The sequence below is a fragment of the Balearica regulorum genome, chromosome 14 (assembly GCF_011004875.1).
Source record: "Balearica regulorum gibbericeps isolate bBalReg1 chromosome 14, bBalReg1.pri, whole genome shotgun sequence".
Classification (NCBI taxonomy): Eukaryota; Metazoa; Chordata; class Aves; order Gruiformes; family Gruidae; genus Balearica; species Balearica regulorum.
The window spans coordinates 225,940-242,957 of record NC_046197.1 but is presented as its reverse complement, the minus strand read 5'-3'; the positions used below and the strand labels follow the sequence as shown (position 1 = coordinate 242,957).

The 17,018-nt window shown below is 53.9% G+C and overlaps 2 protein-coding genes across 2 annotated transcripts in view; both read right to left on the bottom strand.

Annotated features, from left to right (window-relative positions):
• Positions 1-6,536, bottom strand: part of PFDN1 (prefoldin subunit 1) — a 32,505-nt gene extending 25,969 nt beyond the window's left edge. Inside the window, exons 1-2 of the mRNA XM_075766621.1 lie at positions 6,377-6,536; positions 6,022-6,188 (exon numbers count right to left, since the gene is read on the bottom strand). Coding sequence (XP_075622736.1) covers positions 6,022-6,188; positions 6,377-6,469 — 260 coding nt within the window. The 5' untranslated portion in view covers positions 6,470-6,536. The remainder of the gene's footprint in view (positions 1-6,021; positions 6,189-6,376) is intronic.
• Positions 6,537-10,455: 3,919 nt separating this feature from the next.
• Positions 10,456-16,746, bottom strand: HBEGF (heparin binding EGF like growth factor). Its single transcript, XM_075766380.1, has 6 exons — positions 16,606-16,746; positions 16,146-16,313; positions 13,471-13,648; positions 12,343-12,498; positions 12,138-12,230; positions 10,456-10,998 (listed from the first exon to the last, which is right to left on the bottom strand). The coding sequence occupies exons 1-5, from the start codon at positions 16,646-16,648 to the stop codon at positions 12,158-12,160; spliced, it is 618 nt and encodes a 205-aa protein (XP_075622495.1). The 5' UTR covers positions 16,649-16,746; the 3' UTR covers positions 10,456-10,998; positions 12,138-12,157.
• Positions 16,747-17,018: the final 272 nt, after the last annotated feature.

Sequence of the window (17,018 nt, the reverse complement as noted above, 5' to 3'; positions counted from 1 at the left end):
CTGGAGAACTTCAGAAATAAGACAGTCATGTTCCGTAATTTTTTTGCAAAGTCATTTGGCAGAGCAAGCTACAAAAGCAGGAGCAGTTTAAGGTCCCCAAAACATTTAATATTTGTCTAGCATGTATCCAAAAAGAGAACTCTGTACCATTGAAGCAACAGATGGGTTGCATTTGCAAGAGAGCCCAGATTTCCTCTTTCTGGAGGTAGGGACAAAATGAAGGTCCCTTACCATGGCTCTCGCTCCCCACAACAGTCTGACCTCCAAACTGCTGCCCTGCAAGACTGCTTGAAGGCTCTGGCATTTCTATGACAGCACATTGCCTCTGGATCACAGCAGATCAAACCATCTCTTCTAGCAAGAAGGTCAGTGTGCATGAGTAGTTTGTCTCTGTTCTGACCCTTATCTTCCACTTTAGATTTCATCTCCTTTACATTTACTCAGGTAGGTCCTTCCTCTGTGTTGTCTAGATAATAGGCAGGGAAAGAGTTAGGGATAAAGAACAGAGAAAATGGAACAGATTTGTTTGAATGTCATACTCCTAGTCCCAACAGAAAAACGTTCCTAAAGAGTTAAATGTCTCCAGGCAAGGGAGACAAGCATCAAGTAAAAGTGGTATATCACTAATCTTCTATCACAACGTGCATGAAGTAAATGGGGGGACTATAACCAACAGGTTTATTTCTAGTAGGGGTAAGTAAAACACCTATTTTTTTTTATTAAATTCGCTATTATTTTTATTGTAAGACCCTTTTTTCTACTGCTTATACATTTGACAAACACTGACTTTCAGATTTGACCGTTCTGCCGTAGTTCTCTCTAAAGCTGATTTATTTAAAGAAACGCAGCTGTTTCTTAGAACTAGGTAGATATACATCTCACATGCAAGCCATGGAAATCTTTTCTTCTCTGAAGCTTCAGTATTCCATGGAGAAATTATGTTGAGCAGCAGGGCAGGAGAGCTATAACTGGACCAAGATATCCAGGAGATTACAAATGAGCAGCCCAGAGCAGCAGAAATAAGATCAAGAACTAAGTGGGGGAAGGGCAGGGGAAAGCGTGTCTGAGGAATCAGAAGATGTCCACTTGGAAAAGGAGCCTGTGTCCAAAAGAACAAGTTCCCTTTCTGATCTGGAACAGAATCCAGTAGTCCAGACTCCCAGTAGCCCACTACTGCCAGCAGTTAACCACAAAGTCCACTGACTGACTGTGCTCCTCTCACACTCCTGATCAGCCAGGAAAAAGATGACAACCAACTGCTGCCCCTTACTTCACTGCTCAAGTCAAAGGCACCTGCACAGACTACTACTGCATTACCCCTGTGTACATCGTTTGGATTTTTGCCTTCTGTGACAGCTCTCTCAGAAGATCTCGCAAGCTTTTATAGACCCACTCGCACATAACACTGTGAAGAACGTTGTTCAGGCTGCAATAAGAGTACTTCAAGATTGAGAAAAACCCTGAAATAAAAACCAATTGGGTGATGGAAAACCTTATGGCTTATGCACACATGTCACACCACACAGCCTTTGGTTCCTCATGCACAGTCGTCCAACATCCCTGTTGTGTTCAACATACAGCATAAACAGCGGTCAAGCAGCTGGAGACAGATTTTGTTTTCCACACAGTTCAGTGCCTGATTGTCCTTACCAGACACACCAGACTTACTGAGGAAAATACAACCTTCCCTTTCTGAATAGCTAGATAGAGGAGCTTCAAGTTTATAAACAACATATTGACCAGAGGCTGAGAGCAACATGCTTGTCTCTGGGATTCATTTAAGTATTGCAGCACCTGTCAGCTTCTCAGCAGCTGAGCTTCAGCACCGAACTCTGCACAAAGCCCTACCCAAGAAGATGGGCAATAGAGAAGCCACTTGGATTTCACAGACCAGCCTATAGTTAGTAACCGAACCATAAAAATTAAGCCTTGCATGTCCTTCAGATCTTTGTGAGGTTTTTTGAAACGTGAGCGGGAAGCATAGTACAGCTACCATATTCTGCAGTGATCTGTCTTGGTAGAATTGAAAACCAATCTCATACACACACAAAAAGTAAAAATGCAGCTACTGCAGCTGTATCAAGTGATATGTAGTAGTGATTGCTGCCTTCAGGGGTTCAGAAAAGAGCTTGCAATGATTTACGATGTCTCATTTTCAAACAAAACCAAGAATCACAGTAAAAGCAGGAATGCATTTAAAACCCAGGAACAATCAAGAACATTTAATCCTCTCTCATGTTTCACTCATGTATGGTTCAGTCACCAAAAATTTGAATCACTCTTAAAAAAAAAAAGGTCAAAATCATATTATTACAGCTGTCCTCATAAAATACTATAATCATACAAAGTCATTTTGTAGGGACACCTGCAATAACATACTAGCAGAAACCCTTGAACATAAAGTTATGCTACGGTATTTGCTTGATTTTTACTTTCTTATATTTTATTGTTGTAAGTGTGCTCCCCTTTGTTGTAGAAGTAAACTGATGATAAAGCAATATCAAACCAAAACTGACTATCTATTTTGGCATGGCTTGAAAAACCACAGTGCTCTCCTTACTGTGCATAGCACAAGTGCCGGACATTTTTTTTCTGTAAATAAGGGTCTTGTCCAGGTTATGGGTTAAAAGAATGTAAAGGGAAAGGTCTGAAATATTCAGACAGAATTCTGAAGCTTAAACTTTCAACATAGTTCTCAAAGCAATATGATGATATCAGTTCACAAATAGCTTAAGCAGAAGTCCAGCATAGTGGTAGTCGTCTCAGGCTACGTAACAGGCCTTTCAAAAGAGTATGAAGTAACAGAATTGAAATGTATTTGGCAAGATGCCACCACTCAGATGATATCCCAGCCTCACGGATATGTACAGTACACAGCAATACCTCATCTCATACTATGCGGCACTGACATTTCTTCTGTCAAACCAAAAATAGCTATAGCAAAAGTAAATCGAGCCCCACAGTGGATGCCAGTAAGGCCTCCGCATGTTATACACACTATGGTATATTTAAAAAAAAAAAAAAAAAAGACAAAGACACCAAGTTGAAGAACAACAAATGGACTTTCACATTCACCAGCAGTGCAGGGAAAGCCTTTTAGAAAAGAAGGAGGCTCAAGATAGGGGTTCAGAGAACAAAAACCCACACAACTGCTTTCCAAATAGTGCAGAAGCGAGCACCAAACTAGGCAGACTTCCTGCCAGGATGCAACACATCACCACAGTTCCTCAAGCCTTTAAATTCCACGAAGACTTGGAGTATCTTATCCTACAGAAGTGTATGTACTAGCCGCCTGCACACAGCCCAAACCACCAAAGCTGGAGAAAAACAGAGAAACTCTACCAGAAGCCAAATTCTAAGTAGCAGCTTAAATGGCTTAAAGAAAAAAAGGAAAAGACAAAAGTTGAACATAGGAATAGAAGCACAAAACTTACTTCAAAGAATTTAGCTATTCAAGCAAGCTGTCAGAAGAATACTGATAATCAGAGTTAACACTGATGCTGACCTCCACCCTTTCTGGATAATTGAGACCCACTAGAGCTCTCACATTTGCATGCTAGACTACACAAAAGAAATTGAGACATCATGAATACCTCTTTGGTGGCTAAACCCCCACATCTGTACAAACCAATGAAGCCAACAAATTTTAAAAAAATCTGCAATTTCACTTCACAGGACATGGCTTGTATGTCCAGAAGAACCACAAGGACCCCCTCCTTTGGTCTCCTCCAGTGGAATAGAACATGCCAAACTGCCCTTGGATTTTAACTCCTGCTCAAGGGTTGCTTTAGTCTGCTTTGCTAAAAGCCCAGACTTCAGCAATAAACTCTCTACTAGGAGTTGGAGTGAGCTCCAGGAAGAACCTCATGTCTTTGGTGTGTGTTCTCCACACTAGGGAGCCAATTGGCAAGGCAGCCTTCAGCCCCACAGCCAGAGCAGGCAGAGCTCACAGAAATACCGTATCAAGCTAAGGCAGGAGGGGAAAAAAAAAAAAATAAATGAATGAATGAATGAGTAGTATTCAGAAGAGCAGCACTCTCTGAATCTATATTCGTGTAGAGACTAGTACAACAAAGCCCATGAAGAGTTCAGCTTTTAAACACCATCATAATGCAAATATTTTCTGATGGCACCTCTGCCATCCCCAAGGAGCAAGAACAGCCTGCTATGCCTAAGCCACCCTGTCTGGTCATGGAAAGGTAAGCAAAAGAAGACTCCCCAGAAGACTGTCACTCCCACAGCTGCTGCACACCAAGAAAGTGTAAATGGTTTAGGACACAAAGAAGGTAAGTGTCTCTTACTCCTAAGTGGGAAGCAGAAAGCAGAACAATGCATTTCAGCCAGAACAAAACCAGCATCTGCTATCCACATTTGATTCACAAGCAGGATTACTTTATGATAAAGACCAATACACTCCCATTTTTAAGGTATCTTGAGGGAATTCTCCATATAGGAGAAGTATACTGTAATTCTGGATTTTAAAAAAGCTTTTAAAAAAATGTTGGCTCCAGAATTATGTTCTACTCTTCATCTGTCCGCTCTGTGACAAAACCAAACAGAAACAACCCTTATGAGTTGCCTTATGACTACTCCAAACACAAGTGTTTGCTACGCCTACAGCCTGTCCAGGTCAAATCGGTTACCTCTTGCAGGGGACCAAAATCTATCTCCTTTTAAGATACCAGGCACTAGCATCCCCACACAAACCCAAAATTTAATTCACCTACATTGGAAAGTTTATTTACTGGGAGCCAAGAAGTGGACACACTGAACACCTCCATTAGCCTGGGTACAACTTCATCTGAAAACTCACAGCAAAGGGCAAATTACACACCATTCCTGGCTTCCCAGTCCTGCCACCTCCCTACAACTTGATCTGGGGATTGCAGGTCTGATGGATCAGGGCATTTGTAGTCTGACCTGGCTCACCGCTCAGCCCTGTGATCATCCACTTTGACATGAAGATGGTGGGGTAAACTCAGGGTGGGAAAGAGGTCAATACAATCACCCCTTTCGGCAGCAGTCAGAGCAGATTCAGTGTTTCGCAAAACCACATCCCAAGCTAAGCAGTTACCCAACTCACAAGAGAAAAATCATAGTACTCTCAAATCAGAAACACAGAAAGCTAATGTGACATTTATCAAGTAAGAACATGTTTCAGATTTGAAAGCACTTTGTATGGTCTTCTATCAGAGGTTGCTGCAGTCAAATAGAAATGCGTTGTGAAAGTTAATCAAAACATGTTACTTCTAAGGTGTTTGTTTCAACAGCCATCCAACACATGGAAGCACATCTTTATGAGTGCAGTGGAACTACCCAGATGAGTTTTATGCTCACTTTCAAGGGTTTAAAAAATCTGGGCAACACCTGTCAGATCCATTTGCTGGCACAATATTGCAGAGGGCATTTCTGCAGAACGTTTCTGTAAGCAAGGCCCTGAGCATGTGAACTGCACACAGGGGTTTTTCAAGGAGTCTGATGTAAACTACACTGAAAATGACTGAAGCTGTACAGATTTGTGAGAGCCTTCTCTAGTCTAGATTACAAACTTCCCAGAGGTGCCAAACAAGACCATCGTGGCCAGGAGAAGAGCCAACAAGCAAAAACACACAAAGCCAATAACATTTATAACAGTCCTTCTTCAAGGCAGCCAGTAGCTGACCCCAAGAGATAAAATCCAGTAAGTTTTGCTGCATTCCCAAGCATATTGCTGGAATTAAAAATGAAAGACAACTAGGAAAATCGAACAAATGAACATACTGAGAGAAAGCTAGCATGTTTTCTGTAAAGGCAAGAGCCTCCTGCCCAGGGCAGCAGCCTAGAGGCCTCTTACACACAAAGGCTGGGGGCATGGGGGTGTGTCTGTGTGCCTGTCTCTGTGTGTCTGTGTCTCCGTGTGCACAGGGTCACAACCACTGCCCCACTGCGCTACAGAAGTCAGGCACACCCAAGCAGGGAGCCCGCCATCCACGCAGAGCATGGAAGCCCCCACCATCTGCCACAGGCCGAGCAGGTACTCACATCCTCCCCACGCCCTCGTACATGCGGGTCTCATCCACCAGCATCATGACCTCCGTGTCGGTGAGGTGGGCGTGCTTCTTCGTCTTGCTCAGCTGCTCGATTTGGATGTCGGCCAGCTTCACCTTCTGCTGTGTGTCTATCACCTTGGCCTGCAGCTCGGTGAAGGCCTAGGGGGGGAAGAGCAGCGGCGATGAGGGGCGGCCCTGACAGCGGCCATCCCGCCGGCCCCGGGCTGCCGAGGCTAGGCTGCAGGGGACGGGAGGGGACGGGAGGGGAGGGGAGGGCAGGGGAGGACCGGGAAGGCGCCTCCCGGGACGCAGAGGAAACGCGCTGCCCGCCGCGGAGGAGCTCGTACCTTCTTCAGCTCCAGGTCCACGGGCGCCGCCATCTTGTCTCCGCACGGCGCCTGCGCGGTAGAGAAGGGCCGGCAACGCGTCCTGCTGCGCATGCGCTGGGGCGGGCCGCGGGGCTCCTGCGGGAGCGGGTCCTGCCCTGGGGGCCCCTCGCCGGGACGGGGATGCCTGGCTGGGATGTGGGGACGAGGCCTCTCCGTCGGGCCGGTCCCGCCTCCATGTCCCTGCCCCGGCCACCTCGCTGGGGTGCGGGGACACGCTGGCGGTCAAGACATGGCCCCCTGCCAGCGGGACGCGCCGAGGGCAAAGCCGGGGGGAGTCCGGGTGCGGCTGAGTGCCCCGGACAGCCCCTGAGGTGCCCCCAGAGCCTTCCGGGCCCGGCCGGACCCAGCCGCGGGGGTCCGCGCTCGCCCTGCTCTGCTGCCCGCTCCTCCCGATGGCTGCCACGGCCCGGCCGCCCCCGCCCAAGCTGGCGGAGCCTCTGCCAGGTCTTGGGAGCCAGGCAGCCACCTCTGCCCCTTCCCTGCCACCTCCCTGCCAGCCCTGACACGGGGGCCCTGGCCAGCCCCAGGAGAGGGTCTGGAGTTCCCGGAGGGGGAACCAAGTACAGACCAAAAAGCGGTAACGGGTGCTAAAACCAGCCAGAGCCGCCAAGCTCGGCCTCATCCTCTGGACCCGCAGGGATGCTGGGGCCAGGGGTGCTGGACGTCTCGGGTCCAGTGCAATGCTGGGGGGAGGTTGAAATCGCGCTGTGCTTGCCACACAGAGGTACTGAGCCGGGCGGCGAGAGGCCCGGGGGGAGCCGCGAGCTCCCCGTAGATGGGGTGGCATCGCTGCATCTCCTGCAGCGACAGCTTTCTGCTGCCTCCTGCCCCGGCACCCTGCGGCGGGCTGCTGCCCGCCCATGAATCACCTGCACTCCTTCCAGCCCTGGAGCTTTCCTTGGAGCTTGCCCAGAGAGGCTCAGGTAAGGGGTGAGGTCATGATGAGGCCATCAGATGCCTTTTGGGTGAAGACAGCAAAAACTGAAGTGGCCAGCGTGCCTCTCTGCAGCCAGAAGCAGGTGGGGGGGAACCTGCTGCAACACCCCTATTAAAAAGCAGAGTGCAGGATCTGACCTTCAGGGACTCTCAGCTCCCAGAACGCGGCCACCCTTTTCAGTGCCTTCCACAGCTCTTTCCAGGCACTGCAGCTGCCCACCCGCCTGCTCCCCAGCATTGCTACTCACGCAGTGCAGAGCTGGGGCTGGAACAGAGTCCTCACCGCCTGCAACCCTGCCTGCGAGGGTCGCTCCACGCCTGCGTGAGGCTTTCTGCTGTGCCCCCAACTCCGCAGGTGCCTGGGGAGTTTGGGTTGCCCTCTCTTCAGTGGCAACAAACCTGTGGAAGATGCTTCACTGTGGCAAAGCCCATCCCAGGCTCGGAACTTAGCGGCTGGGTGAGGAGTTGGGCAAAGCCAACAATCCCAGTCAGGAGGAAAATGAGCTGAACGGAGCCGTGCACAGGGCTGCCGCCACCTGCTTCCGAAGGGAGGCAGTGGGGGTGATTCAGCCACTTTTGGGGTGTCTCTGGCTGCCTCGTCCCTGCTCCAGTGCACTGCTGCCTTCTTCATCACAACGCTGCTGTAATGTGATGGCCAAAGGTGCTGAAGCACAGCTGGCAAGGTGCTGGGGCAGGCAGGGGAGAATTGGTTATTAAATTGACTAATATATTGCAATTTTTATTAAATCCACATCTGGGATTTTTGAGGTCTCCTAGCTTTGACTCTCGCTCTGGAGAAGAGGCTGAGAAAAAGCTGCAGGGCTCTGCTCCGGGCACATGGTCCCTACCCACAGCAGGACCAAGTGAGCCCAGGCAGGGGGCTAGGGGACACACCGGGTGGTGGTGTTTCATGGCTGGGCGCACGTTTTGTCGCCCATAGACAAGCCAGGCACAGGCATCAAAAAGATTTGAAGAGAGATGCCAGAGGTCGCAGTATGGAGTCAGTGTCAGAGGCAGCAAGTGGGCTCAGCACCGTGGCAGTCAGGAAATGCTGCGGCTGGTGACGTGTTTGTGCTCCTGGGTCGGTGCCCGGAGGAGGTGAAAGGCCAGGCTGCTGAGCTGGGGCTGCTGGAGGCCACCGCCTGCCTTCACGAGGACCCCACCAATGCTCAGCTTGGCCAGCTGCTGCAACAGCCCTCTCCTGTCTGGTGGGGAGGGCAGGGTGGTAGAGACTGCTTTCCTGGCACCCCATTCCTGCAGGCACAGTTAGGTGAGCAGCCCAACCTCCCCCTGTAGCGCATGGACATCCATGGCAGAGCCCCGCATGCCCCAGCCAGGCTCTGGGGCACCTCCTGTTTCATGGCCACAAGCAGAGATGGACTGGGGAGCTGCCTTGGGGGCTTCATCCTTGCCTTAGCCAGGAAGGGAGCACCCATAGGACTGTCAGCCTTTCCCAGCCCACTGGGGCAGAGGGAGCAAGCCCACAGATACAGCCAGCTTCCCGCTCCCTACATCTCCAAAATACATTTCCCATCCGCTGGCCTGTTAAATTACCACCTGTGGGCAGCCCAGCCTGCACTGCTGGCTTGCAGAGGAACAATGCGGACCAGAACATGTCCTTGCAGGGAAGGAGGAGGTCAGCTGGGCTCCAGGCAGAAGTTCCAGTTGTCTGCAAAAAAGCCTTCCAGTGGAGCTATCCCCAGTGCCCGTCAGGGTGGCATAGAGCCCCAGGCATGCAGAGCTGCCCCCCGTGAAAGGCAGAAAGGTGGCGGGGCTGGAGCAGGGAGCAGCTCCAGGGAGGGGAGCGGCTCCAGGGAGGGGAGCAGCAGCAGCAGCAGCAGCGCGAGGCAGGGACGCAGCCAGGTGTCTAGAGCAGAAGGGGCTCCTGCACAGCAGCTACAGACATTAGTTGCTTAATAGACACTGCAAAAGGCCAGAGTTTGTAGTCTCTGATTAAACTGGCACTCCCACAGCATTAAGGTTCAGGTTCACACAAAGTGGAGCAAGTAACTTGTTTCCCTGGCTCTGGGACTCAGGCCACTGCAACTGCTGGGGCTTTTACTCTCACACGATGGTGCCCATTGTCACCCACCCCACTTCCTATCTGCCGCAGCCATGTATTTTAGCCCTTCTATCTCAGGAAGCACTGAAAAGCCAAAGTATTGCTGTATTCCCTCTTCCCCCACCCCAGGTTTTGCTACTTCAAAACTTACTGGCTGTGCAAAAGGGATGAACCTATGCACTCACTCCCCAAGCAACCCCTCCCCCCAGCAAGCATAAAGCTTATTTCACACTTTACCAAAGCTAAGTTTTGGCTAAATTAGGCCCAAACACTCTGCAGACTACTCTACTGCTGGGCAGCAGGAGCAGAAAGCAGTAGCTTCGCACTCTCCTTTGAAAACTGAAGTTTGACATCTGCTGAAGGGAAAGGGGCTGGAGGAAAGCAGGTTTCCCGCAGGGGAGAAGCCCCTTCTCTCCGCTTCAAGACCTTCTACTAGAGCCAGCATCTCACCCTGATCTCATCTCTTCTTGGAGATCAGGGAAGAAGATAGAAGCGGTTTGGGTGTTTTTTTTACTGCCAAGTCAGGGATCAGTCCTGAACCACCATCTGAAATGATGCTCGCTGGAACGACCCCAGCCCCAGGAGCCTGCAGCCACCCTGGGAGCCGCTGAGATCCCCTGCAAGGGAGGTGAGTCCACTTTTAGCCAAATGCTGGCTTAAACCCAGGAATCAGTACCATTTGGATTAATCAGTGGACAGAGTGGTTTCACTCATACCAGAGGCAGCTTTGCTTGATGAGCAGACACCCAAACATCACATCCCTCCAGGGGCATCAGCTGGCAAAGATGCAAATCTCCAAAGACAGACAGAGGGGGCTGGCCTGGCTGCAGGCCCCAGCAGGAAGGATCCTGCCACCAGCCCCTTGCACCACACCGCCCTGCTGCACCGCAAGGATGGCACAAGCTGATCCAGCAATGCCACCACGCGCTCAGGATCTCTGCCACTGTTTGCAATACCCCGCTAGCAAGAGCACGTTGCTGCATGCGTTCTTCAGAGGTCTGACTCCCTTGCACCTCCATCATTAAGTTAGCAACCCGAGTGTTTGTAACAAAGTGTTATTTATTAGAATATTACATTGCACTTAAAAAATAAGAGAGGTCTGACCCTGTCATCTTGACCTACATGAAGGATGCAGGGCCAGACCTATAATAAATATAAATACTATGTACAGTTTATCTAAAATAAATATATAATTTAAAATGAAAAATATCTTGTTAAATAGCTGTTACCCTCCCACCCCTCCTGCGCCTAAGAAAGCCCCGAGCCCATTCTTGTCACCTTTCACAGTTTGTTCCTCGGCACGCACCTCAGTGGATGAAGAGCTGCTGAAGAGCCCCTCTGCCACCAGCTGGCTGCTCCCACCTCTCTGCGGCCACCCAGCCAGCTAACACCTCTCCCAAGTCCCTCTGTCCCAGAGATGGCCACGAAGCTCCCTGCAGTGACACCACTGCCTGACCAGCCCTGAAGCGGGTGCTGTCCTGCTGATCCAGGGAGCTTCCACCGCACTGCAGGCTCCCAGGGATGGTGTTGGCTCCGTGGCTCTCGCTTCTTCCAGGAGGTAGAAGTGCATTAGTGCCAACCCCTGCAAGACAGCATCAGGACAGCTCACCACACAGCCCTGGGCCACTCTGCCTGTGGAGCAGTTGCTGCATGGCAGGGCCAAGGTGCCTGTCCCACCCAGCCCAGCGGGACACCCCTCGCAGCCACCAAAGCCCCAGCAGCAGCAGCAGCCGCCACTCGCTGCCTTGTGGGACTGGACCCAGGAGGATGAGAGCCAGAATGCTGGGGGAGTGGTAGCTAAGCATCTCACCTCATGTCCACCATGCTTCCCTTTAGCAACCTCAGCACTTTTTCCCTGTGGACATATCCACCCCAATAATCCCCCAGAGCAGAGGGGACAATGATGAAAACGTTGTGCTGAATCCCCTTCCCCAAAATTCAACGCCTATAAACAGCTAAAGATCCTCCCCCAATACTATTACCAACATTACAGAAATTCTTTGAAGGCATTACTTCATCCTCACAAAGTATTGAGGGTTTTTTTTTTTTTGGCTTTTTTTTGTTTTTTTAAAAAGAGAGAAGTAGCTGTAATATGTATGGGCACATCCAACATCAGGGTTTGGACCAGATCAGAGGAAGTCTGCAAGCTTTCCAGCACCCAGCCACAGCCACGTGGCCACCCCCGGGGCAGAGCACACCCCACCGCCCAGCCGAGTAACATCAGACAGGGCTGGCAGCAAGATCCCCCTGTGCCCAGCTGCAAGGCATTACATGGTACAAGTAATAAGCAGAGTGGGAGTGAAAAGGAAGGAGGTTTTTTTATATATATAAATAGAGGCAATATCTAAGGAGGGGAAGTGACTCAGAGGGTCAGAGAGCGAGCAGAACAAGTGGGAAAAAAAACAGAAGCAGCTTCCCCACTGCCAAACATCCCCAAAGTATGCAGCAACAGGGCAAAGCAGGGACTTAAAAAGTTAGAAAGAAGGAAGTGGAGGTGGTGTCAGGAGACAGGGGCTTGAGCAGAAAGGGGAGGCAAGAGGGCTGGAGCCCCACGGGGCAACCCAGGCTCTCAGGCCAAATCCAGGAAGCTGCTTCTCCAAGCTTAAACTGCTTTGAACGCCTGCCTGGCTCTGGCACGGGACCCACGTAGCAGTCCCAGCCAGCATGAACAAGCAGAGCCCCCAGATGCGCACCAGCCCCACACCCAAGCCAGGGGCTCACCTTGCCAGCACCCGGCATCCTCAGTGATTCACAGTGATGCCCAGCTTGATTTTCTCTTCGTTTTCTACATCGTAGACACCCCTCTTGTGACACCTGTGAGGCCAAGCAAAGAGATGCTCAGAGCACAGAGAAGTCCCTGCCACCCTCCCCTGCACGTGGTCTTCTCAGGGACGTGGATCCGACAGCTTGGCACCGACCCACTCACCTGAGCATCAGCAGAGCTGCGATGATGACGAGACACAGGGAGGACAGGACAACAGCAATGACAGCCAGTGCCGTCGTGTGGTCGTACGCGCTGGGGGGGTGCTCCACAGGCAGCGAGAGGCCGTGGCATCTCTCTCCGTGATACCCGGGCTGGCATCTGGGTGAGAAGAAAAGTCTTAAAGCTGAGCCAGCAGAGATCTCCTCTTGCTGGCAGTCCCGAGCCCCCTGTGCAAGGGCCCAACTTCACGACAGCTTCCAGGCAGAGAGAAACTAAGCGGTTCAAGGAGCTACGCGGAGCCTGATCCCTGCAGATTGCAGGGCGTGAGATCTTGTGGGCACCGTAAGCCAGGGAGCTATTATCTTCCCCAGGCTCTGGGCGCAGGGCTGTGTGGCTCAGAGGATTGATAGCAAAGAACAAAGCCTCTTATGTATCTGCCAGCTCAACCTCTGCCCACGTCAGCAGGGATCAAATGTGCACCCCTGGGTATCTCCCGCGGTAGCAGTGCTGGATCCGGGTGCCCTGGCAATAGGCAAATGCTTTCTCCTCCGCTTACCTTGCCTAGCCTCTGCTTTCTACCTGCATCCCATGGCAGGCAGACAGGCCTGTCCTTCAGCAGGGCCAAGGGACAGCATGGGCACGGCTTTGGCAGGCTGTCCCTAAAGGTGCTACCTCCAATCTGCCTTGCCGGTGCCACAGCCAAGATGCTCCTCCTGCCTGCACCAGTACCTTCCAACAGCCACAGGAGCCCTGAGCTCTCAGCCAAGGCTGGCAGCAGCGGGGTTACAGAGTCAGGATGGGACCTCGAAACCACACCTGTGGAAGATCTTAGCTGTGAGACCCCAGTCCCTGCTCACCATCCTCCAACCCCCCCCCCCAGGTCTCTGTGTAGCAGTTCAGCCAGAGCTCACTGCGCTGCTGAGGGGACGCTGGGTCTAAGTCCATGACGGGTTTTGGTGGGGGATGGACATTGCTCAAGAAGCACAAGGAAGAGGCCAAGTCAGAGCCATCCCTGCGTGGACGGGGAACATGCACTAAAAATATCTCCTTCGCTCTTCCTCTGCCCGGCCTGGAGAATTGAAGGAACCGTGACTAAGGCTCCCCCGGCACAGGCACACGCCAGCAACTCACATGCAGGAGGGAGCTCCCAGCTCTCGGATGTATTTGCATTCGCCGTGAATACAGAAATCCTTGTACTTCCGCAGGCATGGGTCTCTCTTCTTCCCCTGGCCTTTGCCTTTTCTTCTTTTATTCCCGTTCCCTTTTTTCTTGGGTGTAACCAGGCCTTGAGGCTTTGACAGGAAAGCAACTGGAAAATAATTTGGGAAGGAGAAAACAGCAGTCAGTTCACCTCCATGCGTCAGCTGAAGGGAAGGCAGAGTGGCTAACCCCAGGCTGCTGCAGCCAGCTCAGCCCTGGCTCTCCTGCAGCCTTTTGTACAGCGATCTGCCCCCGAGCAGAGGAGGTTTTTCCATTTCCCCCCCCCCAGCTTCTCACAAATATCATGGCCTTTCCAATTCACAAGAACAATTCTCAAGGAAAGAAAGGAAAGGAATCGGGGTGGGGGGAGGACGGGAACAGAGCTTTATGCATCTCAAATGTTGTATTCTATGCACCAGTTTCCACTGAACACAGAAAATTGCTAATTGCCCTTTATCTAGCTTTTATTTCCCTGATGAGTGCGGTCTTTTGTAAGACCCTATTCATGGCTCTGATGAACTCTTCTTCCTGTGGGTACAAGGATGGCTTGCACACCCAGAACAGGATTAAGAAAGCAAGCCTGGCTCAAGTTTTGGTTTTGCAGAGCCAGAGATGGCAAGGGCAGCATTCCCATGAATTACAAAGGTATGTTTTAATTGCGGCACAGAGACCGCAAGGCCAGCTCCCTGCTGGGCTGGTGGGAACGAGAGCACTGAGCTCCTTGCCTGGACACGGACCAAACCCAGCAATGTTACTGGAATAGTTTTAAGACATGCAGATGCCCAAAAAATCAGCCCCCAGCTTGATCTCACAAGGAGCCAAGATGCTAGAGAGCTCTCACTGCTCCAAGAGGGATGTTTCAGCTCCTCCTGAACCACAACACTTAACTCCAGTGAGTCTGGGGAAATACGAACTACTAAGCCCTGCACTGCTCAGGGAGGAGAGGGCAGCTGAGTCTAACCTGGCAAGCCGTAACCTGCCCGATTCCTTCCCAGCCACTTCCTGACGTAGCCAAGCCCGTCTCCTCCTCCCTGGCGAGGGCCTCTCGTGCTGCAGCACACCGGTTACACACCTAAGTTATTTCGTGATTTTGACATCCTTCATGCTACGCCTGGAGAAAACTGATACTCCAGGAAACTCTGTGGCTTGGAGAAACCCCCAGATCCGGGTGAGGCCTGGGGCTGTCCCCTCCCCTGCGGGTTATCTCCCAGCCACAGCCAGCAGACACACAGTGCTGCTGACCCCCCGCAAGCCACCTCTGCTGTCACCACCCCTCCTCCACGGGGCTCTGTCCCTTAGGACAGCCAGAAAAGATGTAGAAAATCTTGCTGGTAGGAAAATTGGTCTAGCCCAGGTGGGCAGGGGGATGCAGCTGCTCTCCCCCTACTTGGGCACCCTAGGGACTACAGCACAGAGGAAGGTGCCTTCGACAAAAAAAGGGCAGATTTTTCTGACTGTAGCCTAGCTGAAGGCATCAAGAAAGCGCTCCGAGAGACAGCAGCATCAATAACCAAATATCCCCCATCCCCTCAGCCTGTCCCACAGATGAGAGTCAGCCCATGCCTGCCAGATCGCTTGCTCTTAAGACGAGGTCCCCTCCTCAGGGGGACGCACAGATGAGCAGGCGGGAGCCTCTCCCTCCCAGCAGGAGGGGTAACAGCATTTCCCGGGGAATTTGTTCTCTTGGATGCGAGGGGGTCGGCCCGGTTTTGTAGGGGTTTTTGTCACGGTCTGATGGCACAGCCAGAAAGCAAAGAAAAACACGGAAAAAAGGAGAGTGAACTGTATGGGGTGGAGCACGCTCCTCCGGGTGCCAGGTTACTGATCTCAGCATGTCACATGTGCAAGGCACAAGTACAGGTCACCCTCCTCAGCCTGCGACGGGCCCCCTGTCCCACTCCACGAGAATCCCCGGGACACTCTCTGGTCCCGAGCCGGGGGACAGGAGCCAAGCCTGAATGCCCAGCGAGCCTAACAGAGTGGCAGTGTCCCCAACGCCCCCGTGGCGGGGACTGCCGGCTGACTAACCCTGCCCAGGTATGAGGAGCAGCCGTGTGTAGGCGGCGAATGAGTCACAGCGATCCCCTCACCGGGGGCCGCAGGCCAGAAGGCAGCCCGGGCCCACCGGCCCCACACCTGCGGGCGGGGGCTGCCGTGCCCCCCAGAAGGGCTCTGCCTTCCACCTGGCCAAGGAGTTGGGGACCCGGGGAGCCTTGGGACCCCCGCGTGAGGACTTCAGGGACTCAGACAGCCCCTGGCACAAGGCGAGGAGCTGCCAAAGCCCAGTTGCTCCGTGCTAGCGCCCCACGGGCTGGCCCCACTCGGGGCTGCTGCCACGGGCGTTCGATACTCGGGAACCGGGGGCTCCCCCGCAGCTCCCTCCGAAGCTGAGCCGGAACTGCTGCCGCAGCATCCGCGGGGCTGAGCCGAGCCCAGCCCAGCCCCCCCCCCCCCCAGGTCCAACCGCCCCCAGCCCGCCCCGCCCGCCGCCCCGGGACCAACCGCTCCGAGCCCCCCTCCGGGACCCCAGCCGCGACAGCCCCCCCCCCCCGCCCGGAACCGCCAGCCGCCCCAAGGGCCCCGGCGGCGGCTCCGCCCGCCCGTACCTCTCGGCAGCTCGCTGAGGTCGTCCCCCGAGGCCGCTCCGCCGCCCTCCTTCTCCGGGCTGCCGCCGAGCAGCTGGGCCGTGGCCGGGACCGGCGCCCCGCCGCCTTTGTGCAGCACTTCGTTGTGGAGCTCGTCCCCGCCCAGCCCGCCCGCCGCCGCCGAGCACACTGCGGGGAGAGGGCACGGTCAGGCGGAACGGGCAGACCCTGCCCGGGACCCCCCACACGCATGACCGGGACCGCAGCCTCGTTGCCCGTGCCCGGGAGCCCCCCACGCGTGACGGGGACTGGGCTCGATTTTTTCCGCCTGCCCCTACCCGTGCCCCTCCACTCGGGACCTGGGCCGCGCCCGCGTTGCCCAGGACCACCCCACCCCACGCGCCCGGGACGCCCCACGCGTGCCCGGCGCTGGAGATGATCCGTTACCCGTGCCCAGGACCCTCCCCACGCGTGTCCGTACCTGCCGCCAGCAACGCGTGGATCAGCACCGCCCGCCCGTCCATGACCCGCGGGCACACGCGTCCCAGCCGCCGCCGAAGCTCCGCTCGGCCCCGCACCAGCAGCCACTCTCCGGCGGCGCGGCCCCGCGGCGGGTAGAAAGCGGCGGGGCGGGGCGGGGCGGGGCGGGGCTGCCCGGCCGTCCCGCCCCCGGGAAGGGCTTCCCCGGCCGCCGCGGGGGGATCCCGCCGGTCGGAGCCCCCCGGAGTCCGCCGGGGCGGGGGCCGTGGGCGACCCCTCGCTCCGCGACTGTTGGGGATGGGGGTCCCTCTCTCCGGGGGTGCCGGGATTTGGGGGGGGGGGGCGCGCTCATCCCCCCGCACCCGCAGCACCCCCCTGTCCCCAGCCTGGAGCACCCAGCCCTGTGGGCCTGGG